The 13574-nt window shown below is 40.1% G+C and overlaps 1 protein-coding gene across 43 annotated transcripts in view; it reads right to left on the reverse strand.

Annotated features, from left to right (window-relative positions):
- PHC3 (polyhomeotic homolog 3) overlaps positions 1 to 12990 on the reverse strand; it is an 84301-nt gene extending 71311 nt beyond the window's left edge. For 19 of the 43 annotated variants that reach the window (XR_010155382.1, XR_010155381.1, XR_010155380.1 and 16 more), the window contains exons 1-4: positions 12908 to 12990; positions 9968 to 10133; positions 4064 to 4219; positions 2880 to 2957 (exon numbers count right to left, since the gene is read on the reverse strand). Coding sequence is in view for 21 of the 43 variants with exons in the window: in XM_063806386.1 (XP_063662456.1) it covers positions 2880 to 2957; positions 4064 to 4219; positions 9968 to 10133; positions 12908 to 12921 (414 nt within the window). In the remaining 22 variants the exon portion in view is untranslated. Of the gene's footprint in view, positions 1 to 2879; positions 2958 to 4063; positions 4220 to 9967; positions 10134 to 12150 lie in introns of all 43 variants that reach the window. The other 24 variants (XR_010155370.1, XR_010155369.1, XM_063806387.1 and 21 more) reach the window with 11 other exon arrangements.
- Positions 12991 to 13574: the final 584 nt, after the last annotated feature.

Below are 13574 nucleotides of genomic sequence, written 5' to 3' on the forward strand. Positions count from 1 at the left end.
GTGGCTCACGCCTGTAATCCCAGCACTTTGGGAGGCCGAGGCAGGCGGATCACAAGGTCAAGAGATTGAGACCATCATGGCTAAGACGGTGAAATCCCATCTCTAAAAAATTAGCAGGGTGCGGTGGTGGGCGCCTGTAGTCCCAGCTACTCAGGAGGCTGATGCAGGAGAATGGCGTGAACTCGGGAGGCGGAGCTTGCGGTGAGCCGAGATCACGCCACTGCACTCCAGCCTGGGAGACAGAGCGAGACTCCGTCTCAAAAAAAAAAAAAAAAATCACCACTCCACTACTGACAATAGTGTAGAATTAGTCATGATTCTAATTAGAGAAAAGAAAAGAATGCAGGTACCCACTAGTTACCTATACATTCAATTAACAAGAGTCTACTCTCCAAACCACATATAGATGGAGTATCTGTTATATGAAATCCTTGCGACCAGAAGTGTTTCAGATTTTTTTTTTTTCTTCAGATTTTGGAAAGATACAAACTGGTTTAGCACGCCAAATCTAAAAATCCAAACTCCAAAATCCAAAATGTTCCAATGAACACTCCTCCTTTGAATGTCATGTTGGTGTGCAAAAATTTCAGATTTTAGAGCATTTCGGGTTTTCATATTAGGAATAATCAATCAGTAGGTACACAGTTCCCCCAGGTGGTATGACTGGACTTTGGACTTGATTTTTAAAATAATATTCCATTTCCCCATTGGGAGCCCACTCCTACTCTAAGCCCCAACTACCTAGCTGGTTACCTGACAGCCGTTTTTTCTTCTGGAGAATGGACCCTTTCCCACGGCTTCACTGTTATCTGGAAACCTAACTCAAAATAATCAAAACTCTGAAAACTACTAGTCTGTTACCTGACGGCTCATTATCATCACTACTTAAGAGATCTGTTACCATGCTCCACCCCGTTTTTGGATATTGACCTAAATTTACTAAGTTACCTTGGGCATTGTAATTTTTACTGCTAGTCAAATTACTTGAGCAGAAGCTCACAACGGATAGTAAATAAAGCAAATGTAATGTATTATTCCTTTATTTTACTGGGAATCTGTTCTTCCTACTTACTTATCTTCCCCCACCAGCCATTTACAGCTTTTGGCATACTTCATGGTATAATGCTGCTGGTTTATGACAAGTAACATTAACAATGTCATATATATAAGCACAATCACTAGAATTCTAACTTCTGTGAATGTCACATACATAAAGCCATAATGAAAGACAGTTTAAAAAGATACCTTTTAATAACATGAAGGAAAAAAATTCAAAATAACATATCTATACAAATACATCCTATTGTTATTCCAGTATTTCACAGAATAAAGAATTTGTCTATATAATTTCCTTCAGTAGCCCACAAAATATTTACCACTCCTTTCCTTAATTACCATTGTATTAAAGACATCTGATGTCAATGACAAAAACTCCAGTATTAATGCTTAGAGCTAGGTTACATTATTTAACTTTTTCATTTAATCTAACATCTTCAAGTCATAGGGAACTTTTTAAACTAATCTTGTTCACACTCCAGGACATTCCCACGCCAAAAAAAAAAAGTCAGATCAACAGCCAGAAAAAAAACCAAACAACAAAAAAAACCACAGCTATATGCTGACCACAGCATGTAGTTAGCAAAGACCATACCCTTAGCTGAAGAAATAGAGCACAATTCCTTAACCTTCAATTCCTTAACAACCTACAAACTATATTGTATTGGAGCCAATTTTATGAAGTATCAAAGTATTACCACTCTGGACCAGGAAAAAATATCTAGAAAGGACATTATTAGGTTCTCAACTACAGGCAAATTGCCCCCCACCAGGAAACACCTATAGTTGTCACACTAGAGGAAGGAGAAAGACCACAAGCTGCCAGTATCTAGTAGCCAGGGATGCTGCTAAACATCCTATAATGTACACGATAGCCCCTGACAACAAAGAATTATCTGGCTCATAATGTCCATAGTGATGAGGTTGGGAAACCTGAGACAAATGATGAAATGTGAAAATGAACTGCACTGTATCAATGTTGTATTTCCTGAATTTAGTAATTTTTCTGTGGCTTCAAAAAACAATAGCCTTGTTCTTAGGAAACACACATCAAAGTATTTAGGAATAAAGGAACATATCTCAACTTACAAATGACTCAGAAAAAAATATGTATACATGTAGTGGAAAAGAATGAATGATAAAGTAATGGGGCAATACGCAATAATTGATTAATCTGAGTAGAGTAGATACAGAAATTTTTTTATTATTATTGCAGTTTAAAATTATACCAAAATTAAAAGCTAAACAAGTATTACCATGCCCATAAATTTATTTTACCTGGGAAACTTGGCACAATTTCCCAATATATATGTGCAATATAGCGAATCAGCTTTCTTTTACTCCTTTCTCAAAATAAATTACCCTATCTTGAATGGATACTTGGAAATTGAACCCAAATAACTCATGTAAGCTGAAAGTATAATTTCTAAAACGTGAATTGCACAAAGTTAGAAATGCTTAGATGTCTACCAAGGACATGACATACTATTGTATATCACAGTAAATTCATGGCCAATATCCCTGCATTGTATATTTTAGGCTTTCAATACACACAGAAAACTGAAACCACATAAGATCTGAACATGATCAGTGCAAATGGATATATAAGAAATAATACAAAAAGATTTTTTTAAGACTCAGATTTTCATAAGTTTAACATTAGTTCTGAATTCTTGAATTTTATCATTTCTATTTCTGGGCAATTGTTACTTTAAAGAGCATGCAACAAATTATAATAACAGCTTCATAAATAACAACAGTTGACTTTTGGAAAACAATTCTTTAAAATTTTAAATCCAGGAAAAAAAATTTAGGGAACTTACAGACGTTTGGGACATACTTGACTGCTGTGTGACACTTCCTGTGGGAGATGTAGATGGTCTTCCACTGGACAAACTTGCCTAAAATAGTAAGACTTTTAGAATATGTTGGTAAAAACCTGAAGTTAAGAACTTTCTGATACCATGATAACACAAAACCATAACAATAAATGTCAAAAGGCCTATGTATGAAACAACTAATTTTATAGTCAACATGGCTTAAGCTTCGGTTAAACAGATTTTTTAAATAAGAAAAAGCTGAATGGTGAAAACAGGGGATCCAAAGACTAATCTTATTTTATTAGCTACTTTATTGTCAGTTTCACTTTATGGGTCTCTGTCATCTTTAAAGTGGAATCACTACTCCAGAGTTATGAAAAAGAAATTAGAGCTACAGCAAGAGCCAGTGAGTGGGTTTCAGTTTCCTAACTTGTATCACAAACGTGTTATTTAAAATTACACTACTAAGAAGAAGCAACAGCTGAGAATCTGTTGGTAACAGAAATAAACCTTTTTCAGGTTCAGTCAACTGAGATCCTCCTCTGGTGAGGGGATTTAAGATTAAATCTTACACAGCTTTATTTAAATAGTACAATAGTAACAAAAATCTTTTTAAAAAACAAGCATTTAATAATGAAATCCTGTTATCAGTAGGAATAATATGATTGGATTTTAGAAAAATGGATATACCTATCTTTGTATAGAAAACTTCTGGAGAAGTATGTATTAGATTGTTACTGTGGCCACCTTTGAAGAACGGGAAACAGTGATAGACAGGGAAAAGGAACAGCTTTACTTTACCTCTTATAAACAACTTAATATTGTTTGATTTTTTAATGAGTATAATTACTTATATAATTTTTTTAATCTTATTTTTAGTAAAAATACAATTTATGTAAGCCTAAGTACTCACTGTTGTACCTAGAACTTTATACACCTAAACTAGCATAGCATTTCTCCAATCTGGATAAAAAGCACTGAGACAAAAGCTAGAAACAGAGTAACATAAAAAAAAATCCCCTTTTTCTCAATTAACTTCTATTCGGCAACCTATTAATATATTTCCTCCGGGAAAAATAACCACAGGACATCTGAGAACTCTGAAATAATACCCAATGTATTTATTTTCAGTAACTACCTACAGATAACAGAAACTTTGATCTCGTAAACTCTTATTTTAGTCTTACCTGAACAGCAGCAAGGCTCTGAAGCTGGGAGCTGCTTAAATGCTGCTGCTGAAGAGCTGCAGTATGCAGCATCAAGTGCTGTTGTTGGGCTGCATACATTTGCTGAAGGTACTGAGCAGCTGAGCTGGGGGGCCGATGCAATGCCTGTTGAATTACCTGTGATAAGTCAATTGAACCAATGTCAAACCATAATCTCAACCTTTATCTTAATCAGAAAATCAAAGTATAAAAAAGTGGCAGTTTAAAATTTCACTGCTTTAATACATAATATCATCAAGCTTATTAACATTATTTATTTCCTAGTTACGTATCACTAGAAATCACTAACTTGTACACATTAAAACTACCCAGTGGACCGGGCGCGGTGGCTCACGCCTGTAATTCCAGCACTTTGGGAGGCCGAGATGGGCGGATCACAAGGTCAGGAGATCGAGACCATCCTGGCTAACATGGTGAAACCCCGTCTCTACTAAAAACACAAAAAATTAGCCAGGCATGGTGGCACATGCCTGTAGCCCCAGCTACTTGGGAGGCTGAGGCAGGAGAATCGCTTGAACCTGTGAGGCGAAGGCTGCAGTTGAGCCGAGATCATGCCACTGCACTCCAGCCTGGGCGACACAGCAAGACTCCATCTCAAAAAAAAAAAAAACAAAACAAAACCCAGTGGACAATTCGCAAAAGACAGACCAGGCCAACTAAGCATTTCAAAAGATTTTCAATCTCACCAGTAGTCAAAAACTTACAAATTAAAACAAGATACTATTTTCCAACTTTCAGATGGATAAAGATTTAAAAGAATACTACTACTACCTGGGGAAACCAATACTCCCATACTGCTAGTAAAAATTCAAGTTGGCATAACCTTTTTGGATAAAACTTGGTAGAATTCAGGGCTTGGGTGTGGAGAGAAATACCTTTACCATGCAACCATAACAAATAGTAATGTAGATCAGTGCTGTCCTATACAGTAACAACTAGTCACATGTGCCTACTGAGCACTTAAAATGTGGCTAGTGCAACTAAAGAACTGAGTTAATTTTAAATTGAATTTTAATTAATTTTAATTTTAATGTAAACAGCCACAAGTAACTACTGGCCACTATAGTGTACATTGCTGATACCGATCTATATTTACTAACAAAAAGAAAATCAGTAGGTTACAAAATAGTATATAGAGTAAGATACCATTTTTATATTAAAATATTTGAAAGAATCCACAGGAAAACTTTCAAAGACCACTGATGGGTAGCTAGATTAGAGGTGATTTTTAGCTTCTAGTTCATACTTTTCTATAAATGTCTGAAAATCTTACAATGAGTAGGTATTATTAATAATCATATAAAATTACAAAGCAGCTGGGCAGGTTGGCTCATGCCTGTGATCCCACCACTTTGGGAGGCCAAGGCAGGCAGGTCACCTGAGGTCAGGAGTTCAAGACTAGCCTGGCCAACACAGTGAAACCCTGTCTCTACTAAAAATACAAAAATTGGCCAGGCATGGTGGCATGCACCTGTAATCCCAGATACTCAGGAGGCTCAGGTGGGAGAACTGCTTGAACCCAGGAGGTGGAGGTTGCAGTGACCAGAGATCATGCCACTGCACTCCAGCCTAGACGACAGAGCAAGACCCCATCTCAAAAAAATAATAATAATAAAATAAAAATAAAAAATAAAATTATAAAGCTATTTCTTCTTTAGAAAATTACTCAATAATTTAAAAAAATTTTTAATGTCAAATACCTTGTTTTGCTTCAACATTGAATAAAACTATTCTTACTTAATTCCTTAAAAAGTGTTAATTACTATGAATATTTGTTAGTAAAATGTAAAATCTGAGCCTGAAACTTCATAAATAAATATAGAAAAGTCAAGTACTCTACTAAAATCAGAGAAAATTCCTACACGTCTCCAAAAGGTTAAGTCAGAATAAGTCAATCCTATACAACCAAATCCAAAAGTCACATTGTGCTCACTGTGACTCTGAAACAGCACAGAACCCTAATCACAGCATCAAACCAGAGTTTTCAAAGAGCTAAGGGAGTAATAGTGCCATAATCCTATAGCTTGAGGGTCTCTCAGGACATCTTGAGCCATAATGCCATGAATCCTTTTATCTAAACTTCAAGAAAGCATATTTCTGTGTGTTATTGTTTATTTTCATGTGTTAATATCTCGTCTCTCCAACTATAGACTACTATGCCTGATACAAATTTCTGTCACAAAATCAATGGGAGCTTTTGACCCCTACCTGCAGGGGACTATAGGCCAGCATTAAGTGATTCAGAATTATAACAATATACCTTTTTTAGTCAGATCAATCTCTATTTGTTCTTCTAATTCCATAACAAAATTCTAAAAGCACTGGACTGTATACGGAAAAAAATTCTAAAATCAAACTGAAATAACAATCTATTTGACACATACTTTTGTCAGAGTATACTCATTTTTTCTGTTGTCAGCAGTCTTTCACTACTATTCAATTACTCACAGCAATGAGTAAATACAAGTTATAGATACAGCAAATTGTTCTTATTTATTATAAATTCTTATTCACCCAAGGAGGGTGAAGAGAATTCCCAGGACAGAAAAAGCAAGCTGGAAGATTAAAGAATTACTTAGGTAGTTCAATAAATATTGATTTGATTGCATTTTGGGAGAAGCAATTCTATGGTCTCATAAGAAACAGAGTCAGTGCTATTTATGAGATATATCTACATCTACATATCTATTAATTTTTTATTAATCTATGCAGCTTAATTGAAAACTAGAGGACAAAATTGTATATTAAGCGATCACATTATCAGTCAGGCGTGGTGGCTCATCCCAGCACTTTGGGAGGCTAAGGCAGGAGGAGAGCTTAAAGCCAGAAGGTCAAGACTAGCCTGGGCGACATAGTGAGATCGTGTCTCTACAAAATAAAAAAATTAGCCAAGCATAGTCACATGTGCCTGTAGTCTCAACTACTCAGGAGGCTGAAGCAGGAGGAGCACTTGAGCCCAGGGGGTCGTGAGTTGTGATCATGCCACTGGACTCCAGCCTAGGCAACAGAGAGGGAGAGAAGAGAAAAAAAAAAAAGGGGGGGGCCAGGCGCAGTGGCTCACGCCTATAATCCCAGCACTTTGGGAGGCCGAGGCGGGCGGATTACCAGCTTAAGAGATTGAGACCATCCTGGCTAACATGGTGAAACCCCATCTCTACTAAAAACACAAAAAATTAGCTGGGTGTGGTGGCACGTGCCTGTAGTCCCAGCTACTCGGAAGGCTGAGGCAGGAGAATCGCTTGGACCAGGGAGGCAGAGGTTGCAGTGAGCCAAGATCACGCCACTGCACTCCAGCGTGGGCTACAGGGCGAGACTCAGTCTCAAAAAAAAAAAAAAACCCGGCCGGGCGCGGTAGCTTATGCCTGTGATCCTAGCACTTTGGGAGGCCAAGGCAGGTGGATCACGAGGTCAGGAGTTTGAGACCCGCCTGACCAATATGGTGAAACCCCATCTTTACTAAAAATACAAAAATTAGCTGGACCTGCTGGCACATGTCTGTAGTCCCAGCTGTTCTGGAGGCTGAAGCAGGAGAATCGCTTGAACCTGGGAGGCAGAGGTTGCAGTGAGCCTAGATCACGCCACTGCACTCCAGCCTGGGCGATAGAGCGAGACTCCGTCTCAAAAAAAAAAAAAAAAAAAAAGATCTAAATCCTTTTCCCTGTATCCCTTACCTCAGAGAAAGGTAAAACACATTAAAACCTCACTCTGCATTCAAGTTTGAATTTCTGGTGAACTGGCTGGTTCCACTCCACAGTGATTTTGGAAAACTAAATCCTAAACCAAAAACAGTTAAATAGACATTACACTGGGGTATCCACCATGGAAAAATGGAGCAGAGGAAGGACTATATTGCAAGCAGTTGTTTTCAAGGTAGATGCAATTATAAGGATTCTACCAGAAGAAAGCAGATATAATAGAAAAAATAAGAATTCACAGAGTGGTTAAGGGCACAAGGGCTGAAGTCTGAGAACTAGCTAGGTGAGTTTGGGAAAGTTATTTAGCTGATTTAAAACATTTATTTTCCCATCAGTAAAATGGAGATAATAATAATAGCTACTTCATAAAGGGCTGGTAATGATTAATGGAGATAATTCATGTAACATTTATCAAATGTTTGGCACGTAGCAATTATTCAATAAGTATTAGCTATTACTATCTACTGGAAACCTATAATGTGCCTTACACAGTTCTAGATACTTCATTAATCTCAAAGATATTTCATTTAATCCTCAGAGTAATTAATGAAAGAAGTAGTCTCACCCTCATTTTAGTTTTCTGAGGCTCAAGGGGATTATGTCTCATACCCAAGGCTATATAGCTCCTAAAGATAATGAAAATGGAATTCAAAGTATAATAGAGTGGAAGGTCCATGCCCTTTTTATATAATACCATATTGCCCCAACCTCCATTATCATAAATGTTAACTGAGTAAACTTTACTTTCTCAACTAAGTGACTTCCTAGTTCAATATTCCCTTCCCCCTCTGCCCCTAAGGGATTTAGAATGGATCCTCCTGCTTAGGGTTCTTAGGCCACCTGGGTTTAATATAAACTTCGTAACCTATCTACATACCTGAACAGATCTCCCTAAGTCTATATTTTGAGTTCCAATATAAAATAAACCTACAGCCATTCTGTATGTTGGGGCTCTAGGTTGAATGCCTTCACACTGCAGCAGCACCTAGAGACTTTCCCCTTATAATTTTCTTTACACATAATCCTATAAACTACATGCTGACAAATGTAAGCCCTCTCAATACTATATATATATATTTGGAGATGGAGTCTCACTCTTTTTGCCCAGGCTGGAGTGCAGTGGCGCTATCTTGGCTCACTGCAACCTCTGCCGCCAGGGTTCAAGTAATACTCCTGCCTCAGCCTCCCAAGTAGCTGGGATTACAGGTATGCATTACCATGCCTGGCTAATTTTTATATTCTTAGTAGAGACAGGGTTTCACCATGTTGATCAGGCTGGTCTCAAACATCTGACCTCAAGTGATCCGCCAGCCTTGGTCTCCCAAAGCGCTGGGATTAGAGGTGTGAGCCACCACGCCCCGCATTTTTTTTTTTTTTTTTTTTTTTTTGAGACAGGGTCTCACTCTGTCACCTAGACTGGAGTACAGTGGTGCGATCACAGCTCATTGCAGCCTTGACCTCCTGGGCTCAAAGCAATCCTCCCACCTCAGCCTCCTGAGTAGCTGGGACCACTGGCGCATGCCACCATGCCCTGCTGATTTTTGTATTTTTTGTAGAGATGGGGTTTCAACATGTTGTCCCAGCCGGTCTCCAACTCCTAAGCTCAAGCTATCTCCCTGCCTTGGTCTCCCACAGTGTCGGGATTATAGGCGTGAGCCACCACGCCTGGCCAATAGTATGATTATTAATTAACTTTGTTGGCTGTTGCTGTGGTTGAATGTGTCCCCCAATTAAGTATGTGTTGGAAACTTAATCTCCAATGCAACAGTGTTAAGAGGTGGGACCCCTGAAGGGTGATTAGGCCATAAGGACTCCGCCCACATGAATAGACTACAGGAAATTTTAAAAGGGCTTGAGGCTGCAAATTTGGTATCTTGCTCTCTAGTCTTCCACCATGGAATGAGGCAATAAGACGGCCCTCGTGAGATGCCAGCTCCTTCATATTAGACTTCCCAGCTTCCAGAAATGTAAGAAATAAGTTTCTTTTCTTTACAATTACCCAGTCTTGGTATTCTGCTATAGCCACACAAAATGGATTGAGACAGTTGATTGAAACATTAGTAATTCTAACTGTACATTTGAGAATATGAAACAATACATAAATCCGGCTTAAGCAAAAAGTAATATGACATCTTAAGTCTTAGACTACCCATCACTACAGCTGAAATACCTGTACAGCATGTCGGTCTGAACCACTGTAGACAGAGATCTGTGGCTGCTGCATTCGAGAGGAGGAAGTGGTGATGGTGGTGGTGGTGGTACTGCTGGTTGTTGTTGACACAGAAGATGTTCCCGGGTTTGGTTCAGTATCCATAGCTGTACTATGGTCCTTAAATCTGGCAGGTCACACAAAGGGTTTGTATTGGTAAAAGCATTATCTTATGAGCTTTAAAGAATATTCATTCCAAAGAAATAATCAGCAGTAATCTAAACTGCTAGGAAGGCTCTCATAAAAGACAGGCAACACACAGTCACTATAAGCACTTAGAAGGGAAAAATACTTCACATATATGGAGCATATTTAATAGTTAATACCTACTACATTTGAATTAAAATGATTCAGAATACGTAACTCAGATAACGCATAGCCAAAAGTTTATCTTTGCATTACCGAAAGATTTTTTTTAAACCAAAACAGGTAATGAGAGAATACTAAACTACCCTAGGAAAATAAAAATTTAAGCAGTATCAGAGTATTTTAAAACATTTCTTTACATTCTTTTGACCACACTAATTACAAATTAAAGTCATTCTTACCTATACATTAGAACAGAATGCCTAAGGACTCACGTTAACTAGCTTAGTTTAGTTTACCATATAAACTTTGCTTAAAAATAAGTTCTTTTTTAAAAATGTTAAAAAGTAATTTTTTTAACTCACACTGGCTTTTCCCCTAATCAGTCTACAACGCTGTCCTTACTACTTCTAATAGCTGAGTTATACTTATTAGCAGATTGCTGTGAGAACACAGAGAAGCAGCAAACAGCAACTTCCCATACCCTTACAAAATCTTTTTCACAAAGAATTACTCCAGATTTTGAAAACATAAATTATGTCACCTCCTCATGTATGGACAGTAAAGTACACTTTTATACCAGACTTTCTGATCTCTTCCCTCCAATACTATAATCTTACTTGTTGTGGTACAAAATTCCACTAAATACAGAATCTGTATTTGAATAAATTCAAACATTTTAAGTCAATTCTAAGGACCTCCATATTGTTAGAAACCAGAAGAGCAGTAGTTTTTGTCGGGCCAGAAATGTACCTCGAAGGTGAAAAGCACACAAGAGATTACACTGGTTTTATCTCCCTTTTCTTATCGGTCTTTTCTTCTGAGAAACTAAATCCCACCCACCCCACATTAGCAGCACTGATAAAAATGTAAGAACACTTTCTATTCCACGAAAAAACAAATGAATTTGGCACTAATTGGTACACATACACTATTACCATAGCGTTGCTTTTTTAAGTACAAATTTTCTTTGTTCTATATTACGTATGTAAACAGTATTTATATTCTCTGAGGAACCAAATGTAAAAAAAACCTAACAAAAAAAAAAAAAGGAAAAGTGGGGGCCTTGAGTGGCGGTTCACACCTGTCATCCTACCACTTAGGAGGAGGACTGCTTGAGCTTAGGAGTTCAAAGCCAGCCTGGGCAACATAGGGAAACCCTGTCTCTACAAATGAAAAATAAAAAATTAGCCAGGCCTGGTGGCACAGGACTGTGGTCCCAGCAACTTGAGAGGCTAAGGTGGGAAAATCACTTGAGCCCAGGAGGTCCAGGCTGCAGTGAGCTATGATCGTGCCACTGCACTCCAGCCTGGGAGATAAGAGTGAGAGACGCTGTCACAAAGAAAGAAAAAGAAAATAGGAGGAAAAGTGAAAGGAAAACCGTCAGGAAGAAAGCTGACTCCTCACTTACTTTTTGGATTAGTAAATAATTCATACGTTTTTATACTTGTTTTTTTTTTTTTCCAAACTGCCTTCCAATCAAATCACAGCATCACATGGTAACTGTTCAACATTATACAGTATTAGTGTTAGGTAAGGTAAACTTTTTACCGACCTGCTGCCTGTCATACTACTACCGTATCGTGTACCAGTGACATGCAAAAGGCCAGCTTAAGTTCTGGTTTTTTAAAAGTGTTAATCTGCTCAACTATGCCCTCCAATCCAAACAGTATGGTAAACAGTTCTAACTCCTAACCAAAAATGGTCACAGAGAATCCAAATTCTAGGCATAAGTCTAAACATCGGTTGAGCGGAACTGGCCAAACCATCGCACTGCATTTCGAGGCCTGGCACAAAAGAACAACTTTGGTAACTCCACCGTCTAGGCATACTAATACCTGCAAAATACAGCCAGCAGTTCTGGTGCACAAGAGGCCTACCCAGGAAACAGTAAGTTCTGGAGTCGTTAACTAAACATACCGTCACACCGACACACAAGAATGTGGCCCGCGTGTGAGGCAGCAACGCTGCACCCAGAGACTCGAGGGAAAGACCTTTCTTTCAGGGTGTTTTCAGCCTCACCAGACCTGCAAGCAGCCCCCGCCGCTCTCAGGCCCACGCCGGGACACCTCCTGCACGCCTCCGGCACGAGGGAAGCGGGCAGCCCCGCGTGTCGGATTCTCCCGCTGAGGAGGAATGGGGTGGCGCCGGGGCGGGAAGGAGAAGAAGGCGAAGGAGGCCTGGCAGTGCCCGCCCTGCCCTACCCAGCCTCCGCGGGCCCCTGCGCAGGCAGCCGTAACAAGGCTGCCCGCGGGGCCCACTTGCAGGAATGACAGCGCCTGAGGAGCCCACCCGGGCTCGTTCCCCGGAAAACCCCAGCTCCCGGAGTCCCAAGGGTGACCCTGCGCGCAGGGCCGCGCAGATCCGGGACCTGATGGCGGAAGGGGCGCTCCTGCCTGGAGGGTAACTGGACCCTAGAGTTCGTCTTCGCCCCGCGACACGGGCCTAGCAGGCTCCTCCACGATAGGACGGGTCTCGAGTCTCTCTTTCCCCACACTGCCCGCAAAAGAGCCCTGAGCTTTCCCCTGGGGGAACGTGTCGCTGCCCCAACTCGCCCCCCCTAGTTACGACATCAGTCACCATCTAGTCACTCACTCCGCTTCCGCCATCTTCTCTCCTCCATCACTAACATGGGCTGCGCATGCGCCCCCCGGCGGCGGGCGGAGAGGCGGGGTCGGCTCGGCCCCCAGAGCCAGAGGTCACGTGGCGTCCTCAGCTTCCAATCGCCCCCGCCCACCTCAGGAATTGCTGTTTCTGGAAAGTGACCAGATTTCCCCCACTAAGATAACCAGTGTCTCCTCTCCAAACCCCTCTCTTTCTCTCCTCCAGGATCTTCCTCTTGGGGAGGTATCTGTAATAAAGATATAAAAAGTTATCTTAGATTGTTAAATCTAAAATTTGAAGAATATGGGCGCGGTGGCTCACCTGTAATCCCAGCACTTTGGGAGGTTGAGGAGGATCTCTTGAAGCGAGGAGTTCAGGACCAGCCTTGACAATAAAGTGAGACCCTGACTCTACCAAAAAAAAGCCCAACAATAATAATAATAGTAATAATTTTGAAGAATATCTAAAATATACCAAAGCCTATGCAAACTGCGGAATGGTTTCAAAGAAAATACCCACGAGGATTAGAGGCTGAGGTCTCAGGGAGAAAGGAAATTCAGGGCTGGCTGCAGGGCTTGTTGCCTGGGAGCTTTGGGGCTTGAGGGTCCCAACCAGCAGTATACCTCTCTCCAGCTGAAAGATAGTGTTCAGATGCCAG

This window comes from Pan troglodytes, chromosome 2, assembly GCF_028858775.2.
Source record: "Pan troglodytes isolate AG18354 chromosome 2, NHGRI_mPanTro3-v2.0_pri, whole genome shotgun sequence".
Classification (NCBI taxonomy): Eukaryota; Metazoa; Chordata; class Mammalia; order Primates; family Hominidae; genus Pan; species Pan troglodytes.